The sequence below is a fragment of the Mauremys mutica genome, chromosome 9 (assembly GCF_020497125.1).
Source record: "Mauremys mutica isolate MM-2020 ecotype Southern chromosome 9, ASM2049712v1, whole genome shotgun sequence".
Classification (NCBI taxonomy): Eukaryota; Metazoa; Chordata; order Testudines; family Geoemydidae; genus Mauremys; species Mauremys mutica.
In genome coordinates, this window is record NC_059080.1 from 103857223 (window position 1) to 103881897 (window position 24675).

At 47.7% G+C, this 24675-nt stretch overlaps 1 protein-coding gene across 1 annotated transcript; it reads right to left on the bottom strand.

Annotated features, from left to right (window-relative positions):
• Positions 1-4947: 4947 nt before the first annotated feature.
• LSG1 (large 60S subunit nuclear export GTPase 1) lies at positions 4948-24068 on the bottom strand. Its single transcript, XM_045031368.1, has 14 exons — positions 23776-24068; positions 22446-22572; positions 20280-20400; positions 17789-17875; positions 16771-16857; positions 14496-14556; positions 13468-13644; positions 12145-12567; positions 11750-11851; positions 10840-10983; positions 10336-10459; positions 8836-8915; positions 8178-8348; positions 4948-5629 (listed from the first exon to the last, which is right to left on the bottom strand). Exons 1-14 carry the CDS (start codon positions 23863-23865, stop codon positions 5450-5452), a joined length of 1974 nt encoding a protein of 657 aa, XP_044887303.1. The 5' UTR covers positions 23866-24068; the 3' UTR covers positions 4948-5449.
• Between the last annotated feature and the right edge of the window lie 607 nt (positions 24069-24675).

Here is a 24675-nt window from a genome sequence, read left to right on the forward strand (position 1 = left end):
CACAGTGAAATTATTTTGCTCTAAAGAAGCAGGAGTGCCACCTGTCCTGTGGCCATCAATGATACAGGCAAATCACTGCAGAGGAAGTGCCCTTTGTTCAGCTTTCATGTCTCTTCGTTAGTAAAGAGCATCTTAAAATAAGCAGCATGTTCTCCCACAAAAGCCAAGCACGAGGGCATGTCCTGGTGCAATTGCCACACAGTGGTTGTGAAGTGAGCTGTAATATCTTACAGCTTCTTTTGTCTTCAGAAGAATGGTCCTGCTTAGTATCACAGGTAGACAGTAGCTGGAGGAATACACCTGTCAGACACTCAATCTTTGCAGCTCTCAGCAGCCTCAGAGCCAGCACATCGGCGCAGTGTTACTTTAATTCTGCTTCCTTAGCTAAAAAAAGACACACACAACATGGTCCTTCCGGCCGGTCTGTCAGTCTGAAATTCATTGTGCACCTTGTCATGCATCCAGCAGCACTTTCACTCGGGTTCAAGTTGCCAGCACTGTGACGTAGTTTAGAAGTCTCTTACAGGGAAAGATGTGGGCTGAGGCCAAAACAGCAGTTCTACTGTCAAGTACCTGTGACATTTCATGACCGTTTGTTTACAATGGGGACAGGATTTGTACTCATTAGCAGGCAATTCACGGCCTGCTCTTTTCCCCTCTTCAGAGCACGTGATTAGCCCCTAGATTGATGTGGTGCATGAAAACCACATTTCTCTTTTACCTTCTACAACAGCCAAAAATAGCTTTGTAACACCATGACCCAGAGCACTTCAACCAAGATGTCTGTCTTCTTTGTGGATTCCTTTCCGCTCTCTCCCCTGTCCGCCTGAGTGGGATCATCTGTCGCTGAGCATCCCAAAGCACAGTCACTGGCGTACCTAAAGCTATTAGTAATGTCACACAAACACACTAACAGGGGCACTTGGCTCCCATGCGCCCCCTTGTGGCCAGGGATTCCTCCTCCACCTACCTTCCAGGCTCCCTTTAAGTCTCTCTCTTCTGGGATGGAGCTTGGACTTTCATGCGGCTTCCACAGAGTCCCTCTCATGGTCTCAGAGCCCTGAGACAAGCCCTCAGAGCTACCTGTCTGTCTTCTATACTCTGCATTAGGGTGCTGACATCCAGGCTACTTCCCTGAGTCCTTGCAGACACTGCTTCATGGCCTTCCACAGGAGCCCAGGTTGCTCCCTGTGGTTCCTCCACTAAACGGTGTTTTATTCCCTTTTATGAGGCCCAAGCTTCAGGCTGTGATCTGACACCACTTCGTCCAGCACCATAGGCTGGGAGGCAGCTAATTATGGCAAAGATGGGCCTACTGAACAGGGTGGCCTCCAGGCTTCCTGGACCTTAGCAGGAGGCCACCCTGTTACACGTGCAGTTTAATACTATTAAGCACTTTTTGGGTTCAAGTTGCCAGCACTGCCACTTGTATGGCACCGTTTATCCACAGATCTCAAAACACTCTATGGAGAGAAGTGTCACCCCTGTTCTACAGAGAGGGGAACTAAGGCGCAGGCAAGTTACATGGTTTAGCCAAGGGCCATGTGAGGCCTGGTCTCCACACACAGGTGCACCAGTTTAACTAAAGGTGTGATTTAAAACGCCTCCTCTCCTATGCAGAGCTCAGAGCTCAGTGTCCAGGTTCCATAACAACAGAATAGCCTCTGTATCAAGGGTTAAACCAATGCAGTTGTGTCTGTGGACACTTTATATTGCAAATTCACAGGGCAAGCTAAACAGAGCGTAGCAGTTTTAAACCAAGGTAGGTGCACATGGGGGTTTGCACTGGTTTAACTAAACCAGTTCAAGACTGTGTGCAGACAAGCCCACAGAGTTTGTGGCAGAGCTAGAGACACAACATAGCTCTCCTGACTCACAACCCAGGGTCTTGTCCACTGGAACATCACTGTGGCATCAGCACTGTGTCACAGGCTTCTGCACTTAGCAGACCTTGAAGCAATCACTTGAGAATAGAATCATTAACCCCTTTCACTACGTCACATTCCCAGATTCAGTTCACACTGGAGGATAGAAAATTCAGCACCTCCGCTGCTTCCTACTGGAGAAGCCTCAACATGGTCATCCCACATTAAAAGATCTCTCATTCCTTCCCACTCTCAAGAACACATTTGTATTAACAGGGCAGAGATGGAGCTATGGAGCATAGCTACTCTGTGCCGCTGCTCACACATCTGCACCGCCAGCATCACCTCTTCTTACATCTCTGACATGGAATTCTCCACTGCACTTCAAAAGAGCTGCTTCATCCTGGAGCTTAGTTTCTCGGCAATGAAAGCTTCAAGGCAAAAACCTATTTTTAGCTGCTGTCAACTTCTCTCAGGGACCCAAGCCACAGAAGGTTCTTCCATGTTCCCATCTTTCTCTAGGGGATGCTATCTTAGAATACTGATTACACTGAGTTTTACATTTGAGAGGCACTCAACATACAGGGCCCTGAGCAGTTAGTTCTTTGGCCTCCCTGAACTAGGTAGCTGAGGATCATCTTGACTGTAGTGAAGCGTCCATTTCCACAGATGTATCATGGGGCAGTGATACCTCCCTTCGTAAGAGGGAAAGTCCCCTCACTAATGCCACCAATGTTCATGAAGGGGTGTAAGAGCCTCAGGTGTAAAGTGGCATCAAACAAAGTCCAATACCTACTCCTGGGGGAATTCTGTGCTACTGTGCGTGCGTACAATTAGTGAGCCCTGCAGATTTCCATTTTTTTTGGTGCAGAAAAAAGCTTCTGCCAAAACGTTGCTGCAGTTCTGCCTAAGGCCCACCACAGGGCGCTATGGCGCAAGAACAGCAGCAGCTCCCAGCAGAAAATAACTTCTGCAGTTCTGCCTTTTGCCCACCAGAGGGCGCGGTGGTGCTAGCTCAAAGCTGCAGCTGCAGCGAGGGAAGAGAAAGCGCCTGCCTTCTTCGTCAGGCCAGGCCAGGCCAGGCCAGGCGCTATGGGGAGACAGCGTGCGGGGCTGGGGTGGGGCATCAGACAGGGGCTCACAAGGGCTAGTGTGGGAGGACAGACTGGGGCAGGGGCTGAATGGGAGTGGAGGTGCAGAGACACATGGGGATGGGGAGGGGTTGCAGAGCTACATAGCGACAGGGGAGGCTGGGTGGGGACGCAGAGACACATGGGGACGGGGTGCAGAGCTACATAGGGATAGGGGAGTGGCTGGGTGGGGACGCAGAGACATGGTGATGGGGAGGGGGTGCAGAGCTACACAGGGATAGGGGAGTGGCTGGGTGGGGACGCAGAGACACAGGGTGTTGGGGAGGGGGTGCAGAGCTACATAGGGACAGGGGAGGCTGGGTGGGGATGCAGAGACACATGGGGATGGGGAGGGGGTGCAGAGCTACATAGGGATAGGGGAGTGGCTGGGTGGGGACGCAGAGACATGGCGATGGGGAGGGGGTGCAGAGCTACACAGGGATAGGGGAGTGGCTGGGTGGGGACGCAGAGACATGGCGATGGGGAGGGGGTGCAGAGCTACATAGCGACAGGGGAGGCTGGGTGGGGACGCAGAGACACATGGTGATGGGGAGGGGGTGCAGAGCTACATAGGGATAGGGGAGTCGCTGGGTGGGGACGCAGAGACATGGCGATGGGGAGGGGGTGCAGAGCTACATAGCGACAGGGGAGTGGCTGGGTGGGGACGCAGAGACACATGGGGACGGGGCAGATGTGCCTGACTGAATGGGAGAGGCTAGGGGTCAGCCAGGGTCTGCATGAGATCAGTTCCCCAACAATCCCTTCCCACCCCCCAAAAAACCTGTTCCATACTTTTCCCACCCACACCCAGACTCCTTCCCAGCAATTTACTTCCCTCTCCCCTCAGCTCCTCTGTTACCCGACTCCCCGAAGCCTTTGCTCTGCTTCTGAGGGGCGTGGGAAATACGGTTCTGTATTGTCGTTTAAATGAATTATTACTCAAGAGTTCGTATCAATATGCCTAGTAAGGAATCTATTTGTCAAAAAACATTTCCTGAATCCTTTTTGTTGTCTGTATTATTACAGACATACTTGCTGACAGGTATTTTGAAATAAATGACCAAAATAATTGAAACTGGTGTGATTATATTGTGTTATTTTGACAAATAAAATATGCAGCATTTTAAAATATTGTGCGCAGAATTTTTAAATTTTTGGTGCAGAATTCCACCAGAAGTAAACATCTTGTATAATTTCTAGAGACATCAAGGGCAGTTATTCTCCTTTATAACCTGGAAAAACAAAGCACTAGTTAACTAACCTCAGAATGCTTTCCAGTCCTGTTGTTCCCTGCCAGCGGATCAGGAATGGTGAGTAAGGACAGATGGACGCAGGGGACTCAGTGTGCAAGCCTATTGCTCTGGCCTCTGACACATACCTTTGGAGTCTGGATTTTTCTCAACTTTGACAGTATTTGTTGAGCTTGTCCTACCACTGAAGTCACACTGAATTCCTGAAGATTGACTAATTCTGTAACTAATATGGGCTCATTAGTTTGAATTATTTTAGGGCTCAATTCTGGTTTTATATACGATGCTTCCATTACTGCATATTTTATATCTATATCTGCCCAGTACCAGACCTTCGATGAGACATAGTGAGACATGGCCACATACAGGACATCAAATCAAATTGATTTGGGACAAACTAGACACCAAAGAGACTTGTACTCAGTCAGATGGAGGTTGTTTTAAGAGATAAATGGAAAAACGTATAGAACCGTTAACTCTAAAACACAGAACATCAGGGAAACAAAAGCCACATTTCCTTCCCCACAGCATGTTCAGACCCAGCTACATCTCCAGCTCTTTACTTTGCCAGTAAACTGACAGAAGTTTCCAGAGTCAAACTCTACTGGACGTTACACTGGCCAAGCGCAGCAAGAAGGGAGTGGCTTTAATACAGATACACCATTCCTGCTGCCAGAACTAAATAGCAAAAAAATTCACGACTAAATTTTTTGAACTTTAATTTATGTTCTGCCAGACTTTACCAGAACAGATAAAAAAGAGAGACAGATGAAAGTGTCTCAAATGTAACAAACTTTATCCAATAAGATTCAATTATTCAACTTCTTAGTCAGTTGTACAGGTTTTTGTTTAACCCTCCACAGCTATAAAATAGGTTTTGTTTGGAAACTTGACATACTCCTAAAATGACTCAACCACTCTCGGCCAAGGACTGACTTTTCCGGAGCAATCAAAAGCCTAAACTGACCTGCTTCCAGGAGAGACCAATGGCAAGTTATTTGCTGGTTAGCAGGGAGCTTTGTTTCTTTCTCTGTGTGGCAGAGTCTGACCTCACACACCTGCCCCAGGCAGCCTGTAGCACAGTCAGATTTCCAATGTGAAACACTGATGCTGGTTTATCCTTTTCTGCTTCAGTGCGCGCATAAGATGTAGGACATATTGCGATCTCCAGCTTGGCAGCAAGTGCCTGGGGTGAATGCCACAGCTATGCATCTAGGTGCTTGGTGATTCTGCGAACCTTCTCCTTTTTGTTTTTGTTCCCATGTTTTTTCCAGGACTTTCCTCTGACATTCTCAGAGCTGGATGCAGCCAAAGACACAGGCCCGCTGCCAGGTTTATATCCCATCACAGTCTGGACACCTTTCATCAGAGCACGGACATTCTCCTAAAAAACAATAAATATTTGCAAACCTGTAAGTATGGAGGCATTTAATTGTAGATTAAATTACAACACATTAATTTTAACATGAGGCATAAGCCAATCGAGATGCTAGGAGGCACATCCAGAGCTGCAGAGGTCCCTCTGGCAAAGGAGGAATGGTGTCATACGACACAGCAGAGCCAAAGTCTGCCAGGGATTCCTGCCTAGCAGTGCAGGGGACGGAGCCCCAGAGGGCCATAGGTCAGACCACTGCCTAGGGGCACATTGGGATTGCAGTGGTCTACTTCAGTCATTGGGCTGTAATGGCCTTTGTAGAGCAACACTGCAGCCACTCTGCTGGGGTCCTCCTGCCCATCCGTGAAATGCCCAGCATATGGGCAGCTCCGTTTGGGCCTAACTGTGAACTTCTCCTGTACTGTGTTGACAACAAGGGAGTTTTGGAGTAGGATGAGAAAAAAGAAATTCCATGTCTTTAGCGGGGACACAGTATTTTTTGTCTGCTCACTTGCAGGTGGGTGCTATGGACACTGGGGTCTGCCAGATCACCTTGGCAGGGTTGCAAGATGTCAAGCAACTTGTGCTGTTGCTCTCTGACTTCCTCCAGAGGGACCTGGAGAGAGTCCACAACCTGCGGCGCAGTTCCTGGAACTGTCTAAAATCGTCTGCTCATGTTGGAGGTGGTGTCATGATGGCCTCATCATGGGGGAAAAATGAGTAGAAGTGAGTTGCTGGTGTAACCTCTTCCTCCTGTTCCTCTAGCACTTCTTGTTCTGTCTCAGGCGGTCTGGAGACTGATGAAGACAGAGATCTCATTTGTGTCTGTCTCTGCTCTGCAGGTGGTTTGGGAAAGTGCACCCTATATGAAGCCCCTGGTTCCCAAAAGGGCTAATATGGGGAATTGTTATGGGGTTGCATCCTTGGGGAGCCCTTAGCAGGGACCTGGTTCACTTCTGGTCTCCAACTATCACAGACAAGATGCTGCTGCTCTGTGTTGGTCCTGATATGGTCCTGATATGATGGAGGACTGCGTGAAGTAATGGAATACTCCTCGTCTTCCTCCTCATCTTCCTCGCTAGAGAAGGGTGGTGAAGGAGAGTGGTGCTGTGTCTCCGGGGAAGAGGCATGAGGTGCAGACAGCTCGCTACAGAGAAGTGACAACTCAGGGATGTCAGAGACTATTAGGTCCCTTGGCTATCTGAACTCCTGTGGTACCAGCAGGAGCATCACTGGCACCGGTGGGTGTGTAGAGATTGAGGGCGTTGTCGGTGATGAGGGTGGAGTGCATTCTCTTGAGCAGCCAGTAGATAGAGCCAGGGATCACCTCACTGTTGAGGGCTTGCTCGGTGCGGAAGCATTCAAAGTTGTTTTAGTTGAGACAAGTGGTACCGATTTCAAAATTCTTGTAGAGTCCTTCTCGGTGCTGAAGGACAGTGCTTCTGTCTGTGGTCCTGCCCATTTAGGGTCCTTGGACCTCTCCTCAGTGCCAGTTCCGGAGGCGCTCGGATGGTCGCCTCTTAAGTCTCGCCCCTGAAGACGCTGAGGCTACTGACCTCGCAGTGGATGCCTTTCTCTGAGGCGGCTCCTTAAAGGGTGAGCTAGTGGCCCACTTCTTTTCATCTGGGCAGGAGACAGTGGATTCTCTCTTGGTGGTGCGTAGTGAATGAGGGTAGGCTGATGATTGTGCCGATGGTGACCGCAGCAGAGGAGAGGTTAGAACCAGCCTCAGACCCTGGTCTCAATGAGATCTCTCCATTAGTGAAAGAATTAGTCTCAGTTCTCAGTCCTTTCATTTGAGGCAGTGAGTACACTTCTGAGAGACATGTCCCTTCCCCAGACAGCATATGTACTGGGAGTGACCGTCACTGACAGGAACGGTCTCACGACAAGAGAGGCACCTCTTGAACCCAGGGGATCTGGGCATAATCCCGAGAAGGGATAGCTTAGAAAAGCATAGAAAAAGAAACCTACGCTAAGCTAAAGAATAACAGGGAGGAAAGAGCAACAGATTTTTTTTTAAATCAGGGGAAGAAAAAAAAGGAAACGGCTAAGATAGAACACGTTATAACGGAAACACTTCTGTTACTAAGGCTACAGATGTCTGAAGGGCTCTGCTGTGGATTCCATACCACACCCAACAGCAGCTGAGAAGGAACAGAGGGCAGTTGGACTACACAGCGCTATATAGACGCAGCTCACGGCGCGAGATGGGGAGGAGTGCATGTGCGCCACAACGGGCACTGCTACTGATCTGTGATCCCCGGCGCAGGATGCTACTGTATCTACAGTGGAGCGCCCATAGGGAAACTACTTAAAGAAGAACTTCCAGAGTTCCAAGACATTAAATGTCAACATTAACAGGCTAAAGTGCTCCTTCACTAAGGCTTTTAAAATTCTTGGATGCTAGTTATCCAAACCTGCCGATTTATAAATGTCTAACTTTTGTAGCTGCTGTTTAACATCCTCCATGGTTACTTTTTTTGGTTACACTCTAAAGATGCTAACAAATTGCTACTAGCATACAAGTCTCTAAGGCAACTACTCCAGAACTTACCTGGTGGAAAAATGTTTTGTCCACCACATTCTCAATTTGTTTTGTGTTCGGATTCCTTTTGGGCTTTTCTGCATTGCCCTGCATAGCTCTGTGCTGAGCGTATCTTTCGTGCTGGTGTTGGAAGTCGTTTGGGTCAATGCCAGGAGGAGGATGGCAATACAAGAGCTTACCCTGTAAAAATCAAAATCAATCAATCAATGGCTTTCATCCTCATGGCACGAATCTCACAGCCCGAGCCTGAGAGGGTACAATACAGACCTCCCAATGATGCCATGAGCTCTAACAAGGCCCATCCAATGCGAGGGGCTACAGAAGTGCAAAGGATTATTATTGTCAAGGTTATGGGCACTGCAGTCAAAGGCCAGTCAGTGCGTGGCCCACTAACCACAACGAGTTCTCTTTCCAACTATGTACTATTTTATAGATACTCCTTCCTCTCCAGCTAGAACGAGCCATCTAGCGTGTCTCGTTCTGCCATCACACACAAAGCCACCTTTCTAACTGTCAGCAGCAGGGAGCCCTTCTTTTCACAGTCTCTTTTTGAGTAAAAAGCCCAGATTATAAGTTTTTGGCTAAAAAAAACACTTCAGTGTATTGTGCATCCCCCAAAGGCAGAGCTGCTTGAGCAGGATAGAGAACAGCGGCAGTGAGAACTTACACTGACGTAATCTTTCAACACATAACGAGCTGATCTTGGCTGGTCCGGCTGCCCATGCGCTGTCATAAATCCTCTCATATCTGGGAGAAAGGCAGCAGAAGGTTAAAATTCAGAGACCTGTTATAGCAGACTCTCTGAACAGTCTATCAAGGGAAGAGAGACCCACAGCTATGCAGTAGATACTGCTGTCACTAGCGCAGTTCTTTCTTTTGAGAAAGAGCCCATGTCCTCTCCAAATCCCAGTCTGATGCCAGGCTTGTTGGGAAGAGCAGGGAATGGGAGATGAAAGCGGGCACCAGGTGTGGGGAACGTTGTTGATTGCAAGGGGCAGCTAGAAGCACTCGAGTCAGAAGGAAATGCAGAGATTCGCCAACCCCCCCAAACCCAATCGCTGTTAGGCTAGAGAAGATTAAACAGACCAGAGTACGCTCAGTCCTCAGAAGAGGGAGCTAAACACCTGTTGCATTTAGCTCAGATTGACCCTGCTGACTGATTCGGGAGTGTTGGCATCAGGCACCTAACAGGAGGCGTGTCACAAACCAACTTCCATGTTCAAGATCATTGCCAGGTACCATTCAGATATATATGTTTTATGTAAATGCCTTCTGATTAGGGTTAGTTCATCCACAGGAAGAAAATTTGCGAAGCACAACTATATACTCCTGGGGGAATTCTGCACCAGTGCCCAAGGCAGAATTTCATTTTTCTCTACACAAATTGTGCTGCAGAATTGCTGGCTGCCTGTGGGGGCTGCTGGCCCAGCAGAGCTCGGCTCTCCAGCTCACAAATACAGGACGCTGCCAAGGGAAAGAGGTGCTGGGAGGTTCTGGCAGCTGCGGTGCTCAGTGCAGGAAATTCCACACAAGCCCAGGACCCAGCATCAGGCTGTTTCTCCCTCTGGATCCCAGGGATCTCGGGGAGAGGGAGGGAGTGTTTGGGCTGGAGGGGTGGGGGTATCCTGCAGCTGGCCTCTAGAGGGCAGGGGGTGCAGGTGTTTGAGACCAAAGGGGCAGAGTTTTCCCCCAAGAGGTGTCCAGCTGGCATGTGTGACACACCCAGACTGAGGTGCCCAACAAAAGCATAACAGAGAAACAGGAACTGTTTCGTCGTAGGGGTTTCTTTAACTCTCTACTCCTAGGGGAATTTATTTGTTGTCTGTACTGTTACAGACATACTTGCTGACAGGTATTTTGAAAAAAATTACCAAAATAATTGAAACTGGTGCGATTATATTGTTACTTTGACAAATAAAATATGCACAATTTTGCAGAATTTTAATATTGTGTACATAATTTTTTGGCACAGAATTCCCCCCGGAGTAATTATAACACATACAGAGGATTAGCCAACTACACATGGCCTCCAGCAAAGGCCTCATAGTCCAGGAAGGAAGGTTTTAGTACCTGAGACACCCAAGTGTGACACTGAATTTAACCCTATGCTTCAGTGGCTAAGTGAATTGCGGGGGATGGCGGGAGGGGTTAGGGTATCATCACTCACATCCATATGCTGTTAGCAGCTCTTCAGATGTTGGTTGGCGATCTGGCTCCTCATCTTCTCTGGGTCTTATGATATTTATTCCATAGGTTGCTTCTAAAACATATCGTGGGATATGCTGGCAAATGTGAGCTAGTGAAGGAAGCCACAGGTTGAGTTCCGTTCTGCATGCACGAGTTGCACAGGCTAAAGGTATTCTAGGTTACTCACGGAGACTACTTTGCTTTTAAGAGTAAAGAATGACTTTCAGATTTGATTATATAGGTTGAAAAAGGAAACACACATGAGCCTCCACAATGAGGATTATCTTAAAATAACACAACTCAAAAGAACAAAGGCAGAAGACTACAAACACAGGTCTATTTCATCCCTTGGGCAACTCCACTGACTTCAATAAATATGGCCAGAAGCCTTAGTTCCTGCTAGCATATGTATATTTCACATTTAAGTGTTACTACATGCCAAACACATGTGCAAACACATTTCCAAACCTCAAGCAAAGGATATTAGAGAGATAGGTGGAACATGGTCCCTCATCTGATCTATAGGCAAAATTCCACAGCAGATCATCTCTGCCTTTGTAGAGACGAAGGATGGCATCACCAGACCGGGACAATCGCAGAGACATAGGCCAGGCTCCACATAGAGAGTCTACAAGGAAAAGAAAAGCAGAGGTCACCGAGAGCATCCGATGCATGTTCCAAGCGAGGAAAGGGAATGAAAGGCAGAAAAATCACAGTAAAGTTGGGTGTGGGTGGGGTGAGAGAAAAAAAAGTTAGTGCAAGGGAAGATTCATTGAGCAGAAACTCCACAACACTACAGTGGTGGCATGGAGATGGCAGCCGGAGCTTACATTTTGCTCAGCGTGAAGGTGACAGCTGAAAGAAGAACAGAAAGCTACAAGAACCCAGCTATGTACCAATGACTCCCAAGGACAAAGAAAAGTGACAGCTCTGAAGGTTTTTCCTTGCAGTCTGAAAAGACTCTATCGAAGTGGGGGCAAAGCAGAACAGTCAAGGAAGATATTCTTCCTGCACTTTATGCTATGGAAGGTGCTTCTTGACCTTTAGAAATCTAAAGTACCTATTTCTGACTGAGGACTCCTCCTTACCACGTGCTGATAGAGAGGAAGGCCAAGTACCACATTTACAATGGAATATGGAAAATGCTTCCATCAGAACAGAAGCTTTCATGCATTACTCTCTCTAAGCTGTAGCCAACTCTATGAAAATGCTTGAGAACCCCTGCCAGAGAGCATGATCAGACATTCCTAAACCACACTGGCACAGGTCAAAATAATACATGGCATTCAGATCAGAGACCTGAGAATTCCCAGCGTCTGTCACGGGGGCAAGCCACCTTGCTATCATGCTTTCTTCAGCTGGAGGTGAGTGAAATGCCAGCACGCCGGTGATACCTGAAAGTGCTTTGTGTGACCTGGCGTGGCAGACACCGACACTTTCTTGTTTCCAAGGATTGTGTTGATTGTTGAGCTCTTACCAACATTAGGGTAACCCACCTGGAAGGCAGAAAGTAGATTGATAAGACAGTCATATCAGGCGAGGCATTATTAAGCTACTAATAGTGGTTTGGCACAGGGGCTAACCATCAATCTAAGCACCATTTGAAAGCTGTACTGGAGAAAGCTGCAAGGCTGCAGTGCTTAAAATGAATCCACACTTTGACTCCTTACTGATTTCACTTGCCAGGTTTTTGTCCTCATGGGAAGCGGGCCTTCTGGATGAGCGTACATTTCACACTGCAAGGCTCTTGGACCACATTAGTCTATTTTGAGTACAAGCTCCAACTTACCAGCCCTACTGTGACCTCTCCCTCCTTCACCTTCTTCCCAGTATGTATCGTTCTGAATATCTCTAGCAGTTCGTTTTTCTGTACCAGGTGGCTGAAGTTACTGATGTGCCTGCTCTGCAGTGGCGCTGGGCTCTGCACTAAAGCCCTGTCAGTCCTGCTTTCCATACAGCTTGGGTTACTGGCATTTACTTCTTCCTCACCATCATCTTCAGAACAGGTCTGCCAGGCATCCTCCTCCTCTTCACAGTCCTCATATTCATCACTGTCGTCATCATCACAACCCAGGACTCTGTTTTCAAGATGCAGAGTGTTATCCCTGACTGTGCTTTCTGCACCACTCTGCAGGGCTCTGTGCTCTCCCTCACTGGACCTGCCATCTTCAGAGTCACTTGCCTCCTCTGCTGCCTCCTCAACTTCTAGTCCCTGGGTAAAGAATGAGAGTTTCATGAATGGAACAGAGATAGGGCAGAACGTAACCAGCAGCAGTGCTGTGGGGAAATATTATTGTACTGTACAAAACTATGCAGCCAGATTAATTCTCACCCCCCTTATCTATTTTACAGGATTACTGCAAACTGCCGATAACCATGCCACACTCCTGTGTCGGCAGCGGTCTGAGGGTTTGGAGCTCAGTAGATGTCTTCCTCTAGTGGCTTCCCATCTTTGCTCAGTACTTTATTGCATTCCCCCTTGCATACCAGCTGCCCGCATACCCTCACCCTTCTCATCACTGATACTTTGTGTGTTCCTAAAGCTACCTTTCTCGAGCCATCTGTCCATGTTTTACTGTTACATACAGACATACGTGTAGTGCGACATACAACCAAAAACCCCTAAGTTCTGAGCTCAGTTAGACTGGACAGCTGCTGGGCAACGGAACCCGCGCTGTATGGTGATGGGAGGTGAGGGCTCTGTACATCAGTGTCTCTGTGCATCTCTGTTCTCATTGTACATCTTGAAGTAAATTAACGACCATATTTTTATATAACAAATTCCCACAGAGTTTTAAAGCTTCATCTGAGTAGCCTACTATGAAAATAAAATAAATTAAGTAAATAAATAAATAAAAGCCACCATTACCCAATTTCTCCCGCGTACCCCACGAGATGTCTCGTGTACTCCCAGAGGCACGTGTACCACAGCTTGGGAACCCCTGCTCTAGAGTGAGGCTCAGCAGTTACCCTTCCCTAAGGAAGACGGTATTTCCCCTCTTTTTCTGGAGTTCAGTTACACTACTGTAAGCATGACTGCAAGAAAAACATATGTCTCAGTCTTACAATTCACCAGACACACAACCACCCGTGAACAAGTGACCTAAGCTACCTTAGGTTCAGCACTCAGCCGCATGCCTTCTGCCAAGGCTGACCAGAACACAACTTTAACACCTTCTCTCTCAAAGAACTGCGCCCAAGCCACACGCTGCTCTCTGCTCAGCAAATCCGCCTTGTTTAGCAGAATGACGTTCTCTTTGTCGCTGCTCATTTCCTTCACATAACGTTCCTGGAGAACACAAAAGGACTAGACAGGATTCTGATTTGGAAACCGCTGCAGTCCAACATCAAGGAAAGTAAAATGAGGTCTGCTTCAACTTACCTGTCGTAGGCTCACCAACAATTCTACCATTAGGGGCAGATTTACAAAGGATTCCGCACACAGCTGCACGTGATTTGCAAATGCAGTTACTGGGACTGCTTGCACAAAGTGGGTATTTGCAATACAAAGGGCCAGACACAGTTGGCATTTACATACACAATATACCCTAGATACTCATGTAAGTGTGGCACAGGAAGGCTCCAGACCTTGGAGTACTGACTCCCAAGGCTGACTCTCTATTTATCAAGTCTGCAATTTTGTTGCTGCAGGACATTTTATTTCAGAGGCTTCTGTTAAATAGCTGCTGTTTCTGTGGGCTTGTCTACACTGGCAATTTACAGCGCGGCACCGGTCTCACTCAGAGCGCAGCAAGTTTTAGCGCTGTAAAGTGCCATGTAGACAGTGCCCCAGCACTGGGAGCCGCGCTCCCTGCACTGGTAGCTACGCCCCTCATGGAGGTGGGTTTTTTAGAGCACCGCAACTACACAACGCATGTTAAAGCACTGCCGCGGCAGCACTTTAGCGTTGCCAGGGTAGACTAGCCCTTAAATTCCCAATATTTCTTTTAAATGTTTAGGATAACAGTAATGCACTGTTTTTTGATTCTACACTGCTTTTGAGGAGTATATAATATACACACACACCCCTTATATGCTGTATAACCATATAATTATACTGTATATAAAATTATATACAGTCAAAGTTAGCACTGAGACAAGGACAGTAGTTTAGAAGGACATTTGCTTCACTTAACTTACCAGATCTTGGCATCTAAACAGGAGTGGATTTCTGGCATCTACTATCTGAACCACAATGTCACTGCAAAATAAAAGGCCAATAAGCACCTTTTGCTGGCTGTTCTCTGTATAAGCTCAATGACTGCCAAGCACTGCATGAGGAGAAGGGAAAGCCCCAGGAGATAAATCATGCAGGATAATCCCATCTGATCCCAAGTGTCGAACCTGCTCAGAACTCCAACTGAAACAGTTCCTTCACACACACACACACACACACACACACACACACACACACACACACACACACACACACACACACACACACACACACACACACACACACACACACACACCTTGCCAGTGTGCCCTTGGGGAAAAACTCCTTCCCAAGTCAAGCAGTTTACGTCAATGAATGTGAGTAAGACTCATCACTGTTCAGTGTTAATACCATTTATGTCAGAGATACCACTGTTGTCCAATTCTCCGTCCCCCCCCCTTGGAACCCAATAGTGTAGACTAAGCTAAAACTTCCCTGGGAGGGACCACCTCAGAGATGGAGGGAGAGCCCGTACACGTGTTTCAGCATTGAGATTAGACTGTTTGGTGGGGAATTTTATGGCTAAAGATACAGTTACAAAATGATGTAGAGAGAGTCCATTAAACATCACACAGAGAAAAACTATTACCAGCTACATCTGAAGGGAGTGAAAGCCAAGCGCAAAGGAATCATATAATGCATCACATGGGAATAGGACAGAAATCAAAGCTGAATATCATCCTGAAAGCCCTGTATTAGGACTGTGTATAGTAAGGAGAAGGAAATGGTAGACGTCCAATTGCTGAAGACTTTTGGAACTAGACTGAAACAAACCCTTCTAGTAATGTGCAAGCCTATATTGCCAGGGAGATGGACTGGATGGTGTAATAGGTCTCTCCCATCTTCAAGGTTTATGATTAGACCACAAACATGAGCTCCAAGGAGAACACAGATCTGTTCAGACCAGCACCACTATCTAAGCACGTGTAAGATGTCTGGATACCAGACATAAGGGCGCATACAAGGGAGGATGTTTCAGACAGCATGGGAGCTCACCAACCAAAGCCCCCTGTGACACTAAGACAGTAACAAAGAGGCTCTTTATGAAATGAGCAGATCACTGTGACCTTGCTGCTGAAGTATTTTTCAATTTCAGAAAAATCAGTAGAGACACAATCTCAAAGTTAATTACTAATGAAATTAAATGCCTAAACGAGATTAAACTGGCAGATGGCTTTGCTCTTCTGTTTCAGCTAAGCAGAGCAAACAGAAAGATTATTTCTGTGTATGCTAGGTTGTTGTTAATGCCCCCAAAATTCTTCTTCTGAGTGGCAAGAGGCCCTAGACCAGGAGCCCACTCTCCACCTCACCTTGACTTTCAAGTGCTCCACTATTCCAGGACACATCATTTTCCTACCACCCCAGTGCCGTGGAACGACTGTGTGTGTGTGTGTGCGCGCGTGGGGGGGGGGTGTGTTAAAACTGATAAAAGATTTTGAACGAACAGCCTAGAAGGCAGGTCCATCGGGGAATCCACTGAAAGAGGGTTGCAGGTGTTGCTGATGTCAGTGGGCTACTTGTGCTGCAAGCAAAGCTTGTGCGCACGCGTCTGCAGCATCGGGGCCTAGAATTGTGTGTGTGTGTGGGGGGGGTATTTAAATTGCTTTTAGTGGCATAGAATCTTTGTCACTTCAAAACAAAATTAATGCAGTGTTCACAATGGAAAGGTACTTAGTCCTTCAATATGTTCACAATCACTTTGTTAATTTTTTTAAATACACACAGGTCAAAATATTAAAAAATAGGAATCTAAAGTTATATTATTAAGTCCATATTTAGGCGTTTAAGGGTGGGGTTTTCAAATACAATTAAGTGACTTAGAAGTGCAAGTCACTGACTTCAGACTGCAAACTATGATTATTTCACTTTTCTTAACTTAGGCAAGTTCAATATATTGGAAGGTGGAGTTGGTTGCAAACACAGCACAGGCTATCTGCTTATCAATCATATGTTTCAGTTAGTGCTGTTCTCACAGTGAGGATGCTAATGAAGCCCTGGATATGTTTTCAGCAGAGATGACCATTTTAGGTCTGAAGCTTCATAGTTACAAAATGTCCACATTATGAAGTGGGGAGTAAAGTACTAACAATGTGTGAATAAAAAAAATCTGATTTAAATTAAAAGCAAAAAAAAGGCAACGATCTCTCTCTCTAAGTCATGATTTTTATTGTCCGTGACACAGAAACCGATAAATGTTACCTTCTTTCGATGACTCTCCAGAGCTGGCGCCAAAAGTCTAAATTCCGTTCAAATGGGGTCAAAATCAATTTCTCTTCTTCCTCTAGCCTAGAGAGAAACAGAGAGGATACTCCACATGCAGATCATGTTAGACTGCAAACAATTACACCACACTCGCCTTTCATTGAGCAATCTACAAACGGCAGGGACCCAAACATTAAGGTGCCCCTTCTGCGAGGTTTCTAAATAGATCTTAGCTCCTGAAGAAACCCACCTTAGTGCCATTAGTATACAGATGATGTGACTGGTCACAGCAAAGAAAAGCCAACTCCATCAGCAAACAAACTGGGAAAATTCAGAGCTGGGGTATCAGAACAGATCAAAGAAATTACCCCTGTGCACCCAGTATCTACACAGCTAGTTGGCGTGTGGAAAAAATGTACTTGGGGCCCATTCCTGGCAGCTTACTCTCTGGGCCAGGTCCACTCGGCTCCCATTGGGAGTGAGCACCTCACATTTCTCTTGAGCAGCACTCTCCTGTAGAAACCGGAAGTGGCATTGGCATTCTCTGGAGACACGTGCTTATCCCACCTCCTCTAAAGGGGTGTGGGTATGACATTGTGCTTCGGCTCAGAGCGTGGAGTCTGAGGGGATTCTAAATTAACCTCCATTTTTTTTTTGAAAAAAAGGAGAAACCTGCAGTATGTAAACATGATATACAGGTTGACTTGCTCCTGCCTCAGCGCAGGGGGCTGGACTCAATGACTTTTCAAGGTCCCATCCAGCCCCACATTGCTAGGATTTTATGACATATGGTCCAAACTCTTAACCTCATAATAACCAGCACATAAGAGGGTACTTTTTGGAAACTTGCCACAAGGATGGGCCAGGACCATAGTGGTGACAGACCATCAAGGGTTTTTCCCTGTATTTACCAGGAGCAAAAGACATGCTCCCTATGTCCCTAACAAAGATATAGAAAACCCACCCTCCTCTATTCTCATTGAGTGGTTGCGTTAAGCATGAGTAGCACACTCACCGAACAAGCTGTCGTCTCCACTCCAGAAAGCTCTCTCTCTCTGCTTGCTTTAACTTCTCAGCACTGGTTCTCCTATCCCAGTATGGTCTAGAAAGATCATATATTGAAAGAAATATAACAGTGTTTTAGAATGTTTTCTCGGTTATACTTGTCCAATAAAAGGAAGGTCAGAAAGAACACTTGCTCTGGACAGTTCAGAGGCATTTTACTGGTTGTTGTTCTTATGTACAGGTATGTATTTTTAGCAGCCTTGGAAGTATGACACTTCTTTGTTCTCTTTAAATATCATTTCAAAAAGCAATGGGCGCATTAAACAGAAAAATGCATTTCATGCTACAGACGCTCCCCGGGTTACGCAAACCCGACTTACGAAAATCCACACTTACGGAAAAAGTTCCGTAAGTTCCGTAAGCTTTTTTTTTTTGGCGCATAATTGTCAGGTATACGTTCCCGACTTATGCAAAATTCGACTTACACAAGGCGTTCCGGAACGGAACACTTGCATAAGTCTGGGAGCGTCTGTACATTATAATCTTTCACTCAAAAGGCCAGTTTCCTCAACTGTACTGCGTAGGATATTTAAGAATGTGGGATTCATCTCTCTCTCTAGATCTTTTTAAGTTTAAGAGTCTCTTCTATCTGGCTGATCTCAAATAGTGTGGCTGAGACTAACAGTCCTCTTTAAAGAAGAACTGACTTTTAAAAATAACCAGCACCTGCATCTTTCTCAGTGTTAAAACTCTTATATTCCATTCAATTATCTTAAATGTTAATTCCTATGATTCGCAATTCTGCAACTGATTCAGATTCTGAAGGCAGTGAACTAACGCCACATGCAAGGAAGATTTACAATCTGAAGCTGTTGCATAGGGATCCTGTTCTTGGGAAGGTCTTGTACTGCAGCATTGTAGATGAGCTAAAGAGTTAATTTTAAACAAACGAGTACTAGAAACAAATCTATCCATATTGTAATAGTCCTATTTGTGTTTAAAAGTAAACTTTATTAATCATTTTTAAAGCTTTTTTTGTCTCCACACATACACAATGCACTTCGTAACTACACACTCTGGCCTTAGACCTAAGCACTCAGGTGGAGGGCTATTATCCTTGAATTACAAAACCCAATTATTTTATCATGTGACTGTAATAAAAAGACTAAATTAACAGGTTAGTTAACAATTCAGTACATAGCATATATGTTTGAGCACCATGATGTGGCTCAAAAATAGAGTATTACATACAACCAAGAATTTATTTGACTGTTTTGCAAGTCAACCTGTTAGCTTAACTTTTTTTTTTAATATTTGAAGTAGTATCATAGTAGTAATGAAATGACAGAACAGGACATGTGTCCTACTGAAATCACATCAACAGAATATTACGTGAATGAAACCTAAATCATTCTTCCATAAATATAGTAGCTCTGAAGTCAACAGTTTTTGTAAAGAGGGAATAATTCTCTTTTACCCAGACTGACATGGTCATGAACAACAAAAATACAAAACACAAACAAAAATAGTTTGAAATTTTCTCACTTTCAAACAATACCACCAACCTCATAATCATCTAGCTCTTATATAGCCATTTTCACCAGTAGATCGCAAAGCGCTTTACAAAGGAGGTCAGTATCAATATCCCCATTTTACAAATGGGGAAACTGAGGCACAGAGTGAAGTGACTTGGCTGAGGTCACCCAGTAGGCCAGTAGCTGAGTTGGGAACAGAACCCAAGGTTCTTAAGTCCTAGTCCAGTGCTCTACCCACTAGGACACACTGCATACCCTAGTATGTGCAAAACATGCTGCCTGCTGGACAGCTACACTGGAGGTGTAATGTCTACATTCTCTTTGATTGAGCTAGCATGCTAAAACCAGCATCGTAGCCTGGCTGCACCATGGTGAGATGGCTAGCTGTCCCAAAACCAGAGCTAGGATTTCCAATGGGATTGTACCGAGGCAGCAAGGCCATCCCACCACCCGTGCAGCCACGGCTGCGAGTTTTAGCATGCTGGTTCAATCAAAGGCAGCAAGGGTATATCCACCTGAGCTGGAAGTTACACCTCCAGTGAGCTGGACCCTGTGAAAACCTTCCAGCTCCAGGGTGGACACTCCCAAAGCGGTATATGGTATTCTGAGTTGCCTGGTGCCTCACCTTATTTTTAAAAAAGCACACTAACTGCTGTGCTGCTGTGCCTCTGTGCTCCAGCACTGACCCTGGTATGTTACACTGAGAGTGCACTGCCGCCCAGCGGACATCATGAGGTGCCTGGTACCCCTCACAGCACCAGTGACAGGTTTTCTGTGATGTAACTGGTACATTCAGATCAAAAATTCAAGCAACAGGACAACATTTCAGTGAAGTGCAAATGTTAGAATAAACGTGGCAAATAATAATAGCTGAACTGTAAATCTCCATAAACGGAAACTTCCACTGGAAATGCCAATAGACTCAACGGAGGAGACACTGCAGTACTGCTCTGAGCTGGATCTTACCTTCTTGGTATACTCAAAAACTGTCTGTTTTCCTCATGGAGTTTCTTGATATTTTTTGTCTCTTCGGCTGTCAGCAGGCCAGTCCTCGCCTCAGCAGGAACAAACTTGATATTCAGTTTCTCTGTTTATAAAGGAAAAAACCCTGCCATTAACATTCACGCTCAGCCAGTGCAGATGTTAGGCTCTGGGCTCCAATAAAAGAACCCCCATGTGAAGGTGGAGGGATTACACGCCAAGCTGGCAGGAAACCTTTCCAGTGAAAACCATTCAGCTACGCACCAGTCAATGGTTGCTGGGCTCACTTGAAACCAATAATTATATGCAAATTCTGACTGTGAATTTGTGCAAAGACTGCATATGCTGCTTCAGTTTACAGATGCTACATCAGTTGTTGACCATTATGATAAACACAGTTTGAGTCCTTTGGGGAGATTTTAACACTATTGTCAAAGTGAATTGTTTTTAATGCTAATTCACTGTTTGGGAAAGGTATGAGATTCATAGTACCGGGAGACTGAAGTCCTCTAACAATAGCGCAGAAAGCAGATGGCAGCTATGTAAGCTTTCCACCCACTCCTCTGCTAGTACGCGTCAACCTTCACCTAGAGGGACAAAGGATTAGTCCCCATTCAATCCTTGGCTTCTCTGCAGATAATGCAAAGTAACGTTCCGTGTGTGGTGTGTATTTGTGCGATGTGCTTCTGGTTCCATTAGGAGATGGACTGATACCATGAGACATTCCACATAAGGCCTGTTCTATACACAAGCTTGCACTGAAATAGCCAAGTTGGTTTTAAATGCACATTTTCCATTGTTTTGGTAGAAGTCAGTGGGTGGGCATGCTCAATATGGAATAACAGTACCCTATTTTAATTTAGCTCAATTCAAGCTTTTTCCAACTGATATTAAATCAAATAGGACACTTATTTCAAAATACGCATGCCCACCCCCAGACTTGCACCAAAAGTGTTGAACAGCAGCAGGGATAATACTGCTCCCTGCAGAACTCAACTAGAAACACACCTCTTCAATGATGATTGTCCATAGTTAACTACTTTTTGAGCATGCTCAGTAAGCTAGTTCTTAAGCAATTTAATATGTACTCTATTAATTTTCTATAGTGCTAATTTTTTAATCATAATGTCATTATGTGCCAAGTCAAACACCTTACAAAAGTCTATTACATCTATTCAGCTACTTTTATCAACTAACCTTGTTATCGTATTAAAAAAAACAGGTTTGCTCAACAATACAGGTGAGTCCCATCTTACACTGGGGTTACATTCCACTGTCAGCACGTAAAATGAAAATCACGTATAGTCAAAATTACATTGAGTGTAATGGTGGGCAGAATCGCCCACACTACAGATACAGTATTTAAATTGTTATTTCTCTCTCTCTCTCTTCGCATGTTAAATGTGCGTAAGATGAGACTCGCCTGTACCTATCTTCCATAAAACCACAATTAGGGGTATAGAACAACTTCTGTATGAGGCAAGATTAATAAGATTGTGACTTTTCAGCTTGGAAAAGAGACAGCTAAGAGGGACATATGATAGAGGTCTATAAAATCATGACTGGTGTGGAGAAAGTAAATCAGAAAGTGTTATTTACTCCTTCTCATAACACAAGAACTAGGGGTCACCAAATGAAATTAATGGGCAGCAGGTTTAAAACAAACAAAGGGAAGTGTTTCTTCACACAACTCACAGTCGACCTGTGGAACTCTTTGCCAGAGGATGTTGTGAAGGTCAAGACTATAACAGGGTTCAAAAAAGAATAAGATAAGTTCCTGGAGGATAGGTCCATCAATGGCTATTGGCCAGGATGGGTAGGGATGGTGTCCCTAACCTCTGTTTGCTAGAAACTGGGAATGGGTGACAGGGGATGGATCACTTGATGATTACCTGTTCTGTTCCATTCCCTCTGGGGCACCTGGCATTGGCCACCGTTGGAAGACAGGATACAGGGCTAGATGGACCTTAGGTCTGACACAGTGTGGCCATTCTTATGTAATCCTACAGCAGCTTATGTGAAAGCATAGGGAAGGCCTCAGAAGCCGCATGCTCCAGCTTTTAACATACCTAATGCCTATTAATACACAACATATTTTTCCATTTCAAATCATCATATCATGATGGGTCTCTAGAATGGCCAAAAACTTACCAGCTGCAAATTCCGTTCCTGCAAGCTCTGCTGTAGCAAGGAATTCCTCAAGCGAGCTTTGTTCTGTCACTGACTGAAGGTTGAGGCGGCCCCAGTCATACCCATCATTTAACTCACTTGTATGTAACTGCAAAGAAAAGCAGATGTGTTTTCAGGCTGCTCTGTAACACCCATAAGCACCAAGTCAGAGGCATTTAACAGAGCCCCCAATGGCATGTTCACGCTGGGCCTAGAGGCAGGGGCGGCTCTACCTTTTTGGCCGCCCCAAGCAGTCATGCGCGGGAGGCGCCCCGGAGCCGCGGGAGCAGCCCCGGAGCCGCGGGAGCAGCGGACCTCCCGTGGGCATGACTGCGGAGGGTCCGCTGGTCGTGCAGTTCGGCTGGACCTCCCGCAGCTGCGGATGGTTCGCAGGTCCGGCGGCTCCGCTTGAGCTGCCGCAGTCATGCCTGCGGGAGGTCCGGCCGAGCCGCGGGACGAGCGCCCCCTCCGCAGTCATGCCTGCGGCAGGTCCAGTCATCCCGGGGCTCCGGTGGACCTCCCGCAGGCATGACTGCGGCAGGTCCGCCGGCCCAGCCTGCCGCCCCCCCGGGAAAGGGCCGCCCCATGCGCGTGCTTGCCGCGCTGGGGTCTGGAGCCAGCCCTGCCTAGAGGATTCAGGGCACTGGCCTGGCAGGTGGCAGTTCTTGCCAAGGACAGACAGCACAACGGGACCCACGCTGTGATTCTCCCTGTGTTCACCGCACTGACCTGCTGACGTGCAGGCTAGGAGAGACCCAACTTCACAGGACCAACGCTCTGAGCGCTCCGCTAGTCTGGGCACACTGGTGGGGGGGGGCTCCCCACGGGGGGACGGGCACACCGGTGGGGAGGAGAGGGGGCTCCCCATGGGGGGAGGGAGCACACCGGTGGGGGGATGGGCACACCGGTGGGGGGGGAGGAGGCTCCCCACGGGGGGACGGGCACACCGGTGGGGAGGAGAGGGGGCTCCCCACGGGGGGGCGGGCACACGGGTGGGGGGGAGGGGGCTACCCACGGGGGGAGGGAGCACAACGGTGGGGGGGATGGGCACACCGGTGGGGGGGGAGGGGGCTCCCCACGGGGGGACGGGCACACCGGTGGGGGGGCTCCCCACGGGGGGACGGGCACACCGGTGGGGGGAGGGGGCACACCGGTGGGGGGGAGGGGGCTCCCCATGGGGGGAGGGGCACACCGGTGGGGGGGAGGGGGCTCCCCATGGGGGGAGGGGCACACCGGTGGCGATAGAGTCCGCGGAGCGTAGTCTGGACCTGGGCCTGGGCCGGCGCCCAGCGCTCCGCAACGGGCACGTTACCCAGGAGTCCGGCTGCCTGCTGCCCCGCTTGGCCTGGCTCCTCTCCTTCATGAGGGCCCGGCCCAGCCCCGGGCTTCTCTTCTTCCCCATGCCGAGGCCTCCGCTGTTCCAAACGCTTTTCTCCTGGTCTGGTCTCCAGCGGCACCCGTCCCTGCACCGGAAGTGCTCGTTCCGTGACCCGGAAGTCGAGTGACTGGGGAGACCCTGCAAATGGGGGGAGGGGTGGCTTCCAGAGGACCCCTGTCTCCTTGGTGCGTCCCGCGGAAAGGAGACCGGGCTCCCCGGAGCCTCAGCATGGCCCGGCCCGGCGCCGCTTGGCAACGGTACAGGCCGGTCGCGTCCTGATTTACTGTGTCCGGTGGAAACGCGTCCCAGAGCGAAGCGTTCCGGGATCCTGTCGGTCCTATGGGGACGGTCCGTCAGCACCTCCGCGCCGGCCGCCAGGGGGCGCTGCGGGGCGGCCGAGCCGTGCGCGAGGAGACTGGCAGAGACATGGTCCAGCTCCCCGGCCTCCAGCCTGGGACTCTGTCCCCGTAGGCCCCGTTCTCTGTCTGTCCCCACAGGTGCCCCCTCCTCCTCCGTCCCCCCGTGCCACCTCCTTCTCCATCTCCATCCATCCGTCCGTGCCACCTCCTTCTCCTCCTCCTCCTCTATCCATCCATCCACCCCCCGTGCAACCTCCATCCGTCCATCCGTCCGTCCGTGCAACCTCCTCCTCCTCCTCTTCCTCCTCCACCCCCCCATGCAACCTCCTCCTCCTCCATCCATCCACCCCCCCATGCAACCTCCTTCTCCATCTCCATCCATCCGTCCCGCTGTGCAACCTCCTCCATCCGTCCTTCCTCTGTGCAACCTCCTCCTCCTCCTCCATCCATCCATCCCTCCATCCACACCCCCGTG

What these genes read in the sequence shown, in the direction of transcription:
- LSG1 (XM_045031368.1), bottom strand. Translation starts at nt 23,865, where the DNA reads ATGGGGAAGAAGAGAAGCCCGGGGCTGGGCCGGGCCCTCATGAAGGAG. An exon ending in GCAGGCAGCCGGACTCCTGG is followed by an intron (nt 22,573 to 23,775) that starts GTAACGTGCCCG and finishes TTTTCTTTGCAG; the next exon opens with TTACATACAAGTGAGTTAAA. An exon ending in TGGAGAGTCATCGAAAGAAG is followed by an intron (nt 14,557 to 16,770) that starts GTAACATTTATC and finishes TTTATTTTGCAG; the next exon opens with TGACATTGTGGTTCAGATAG.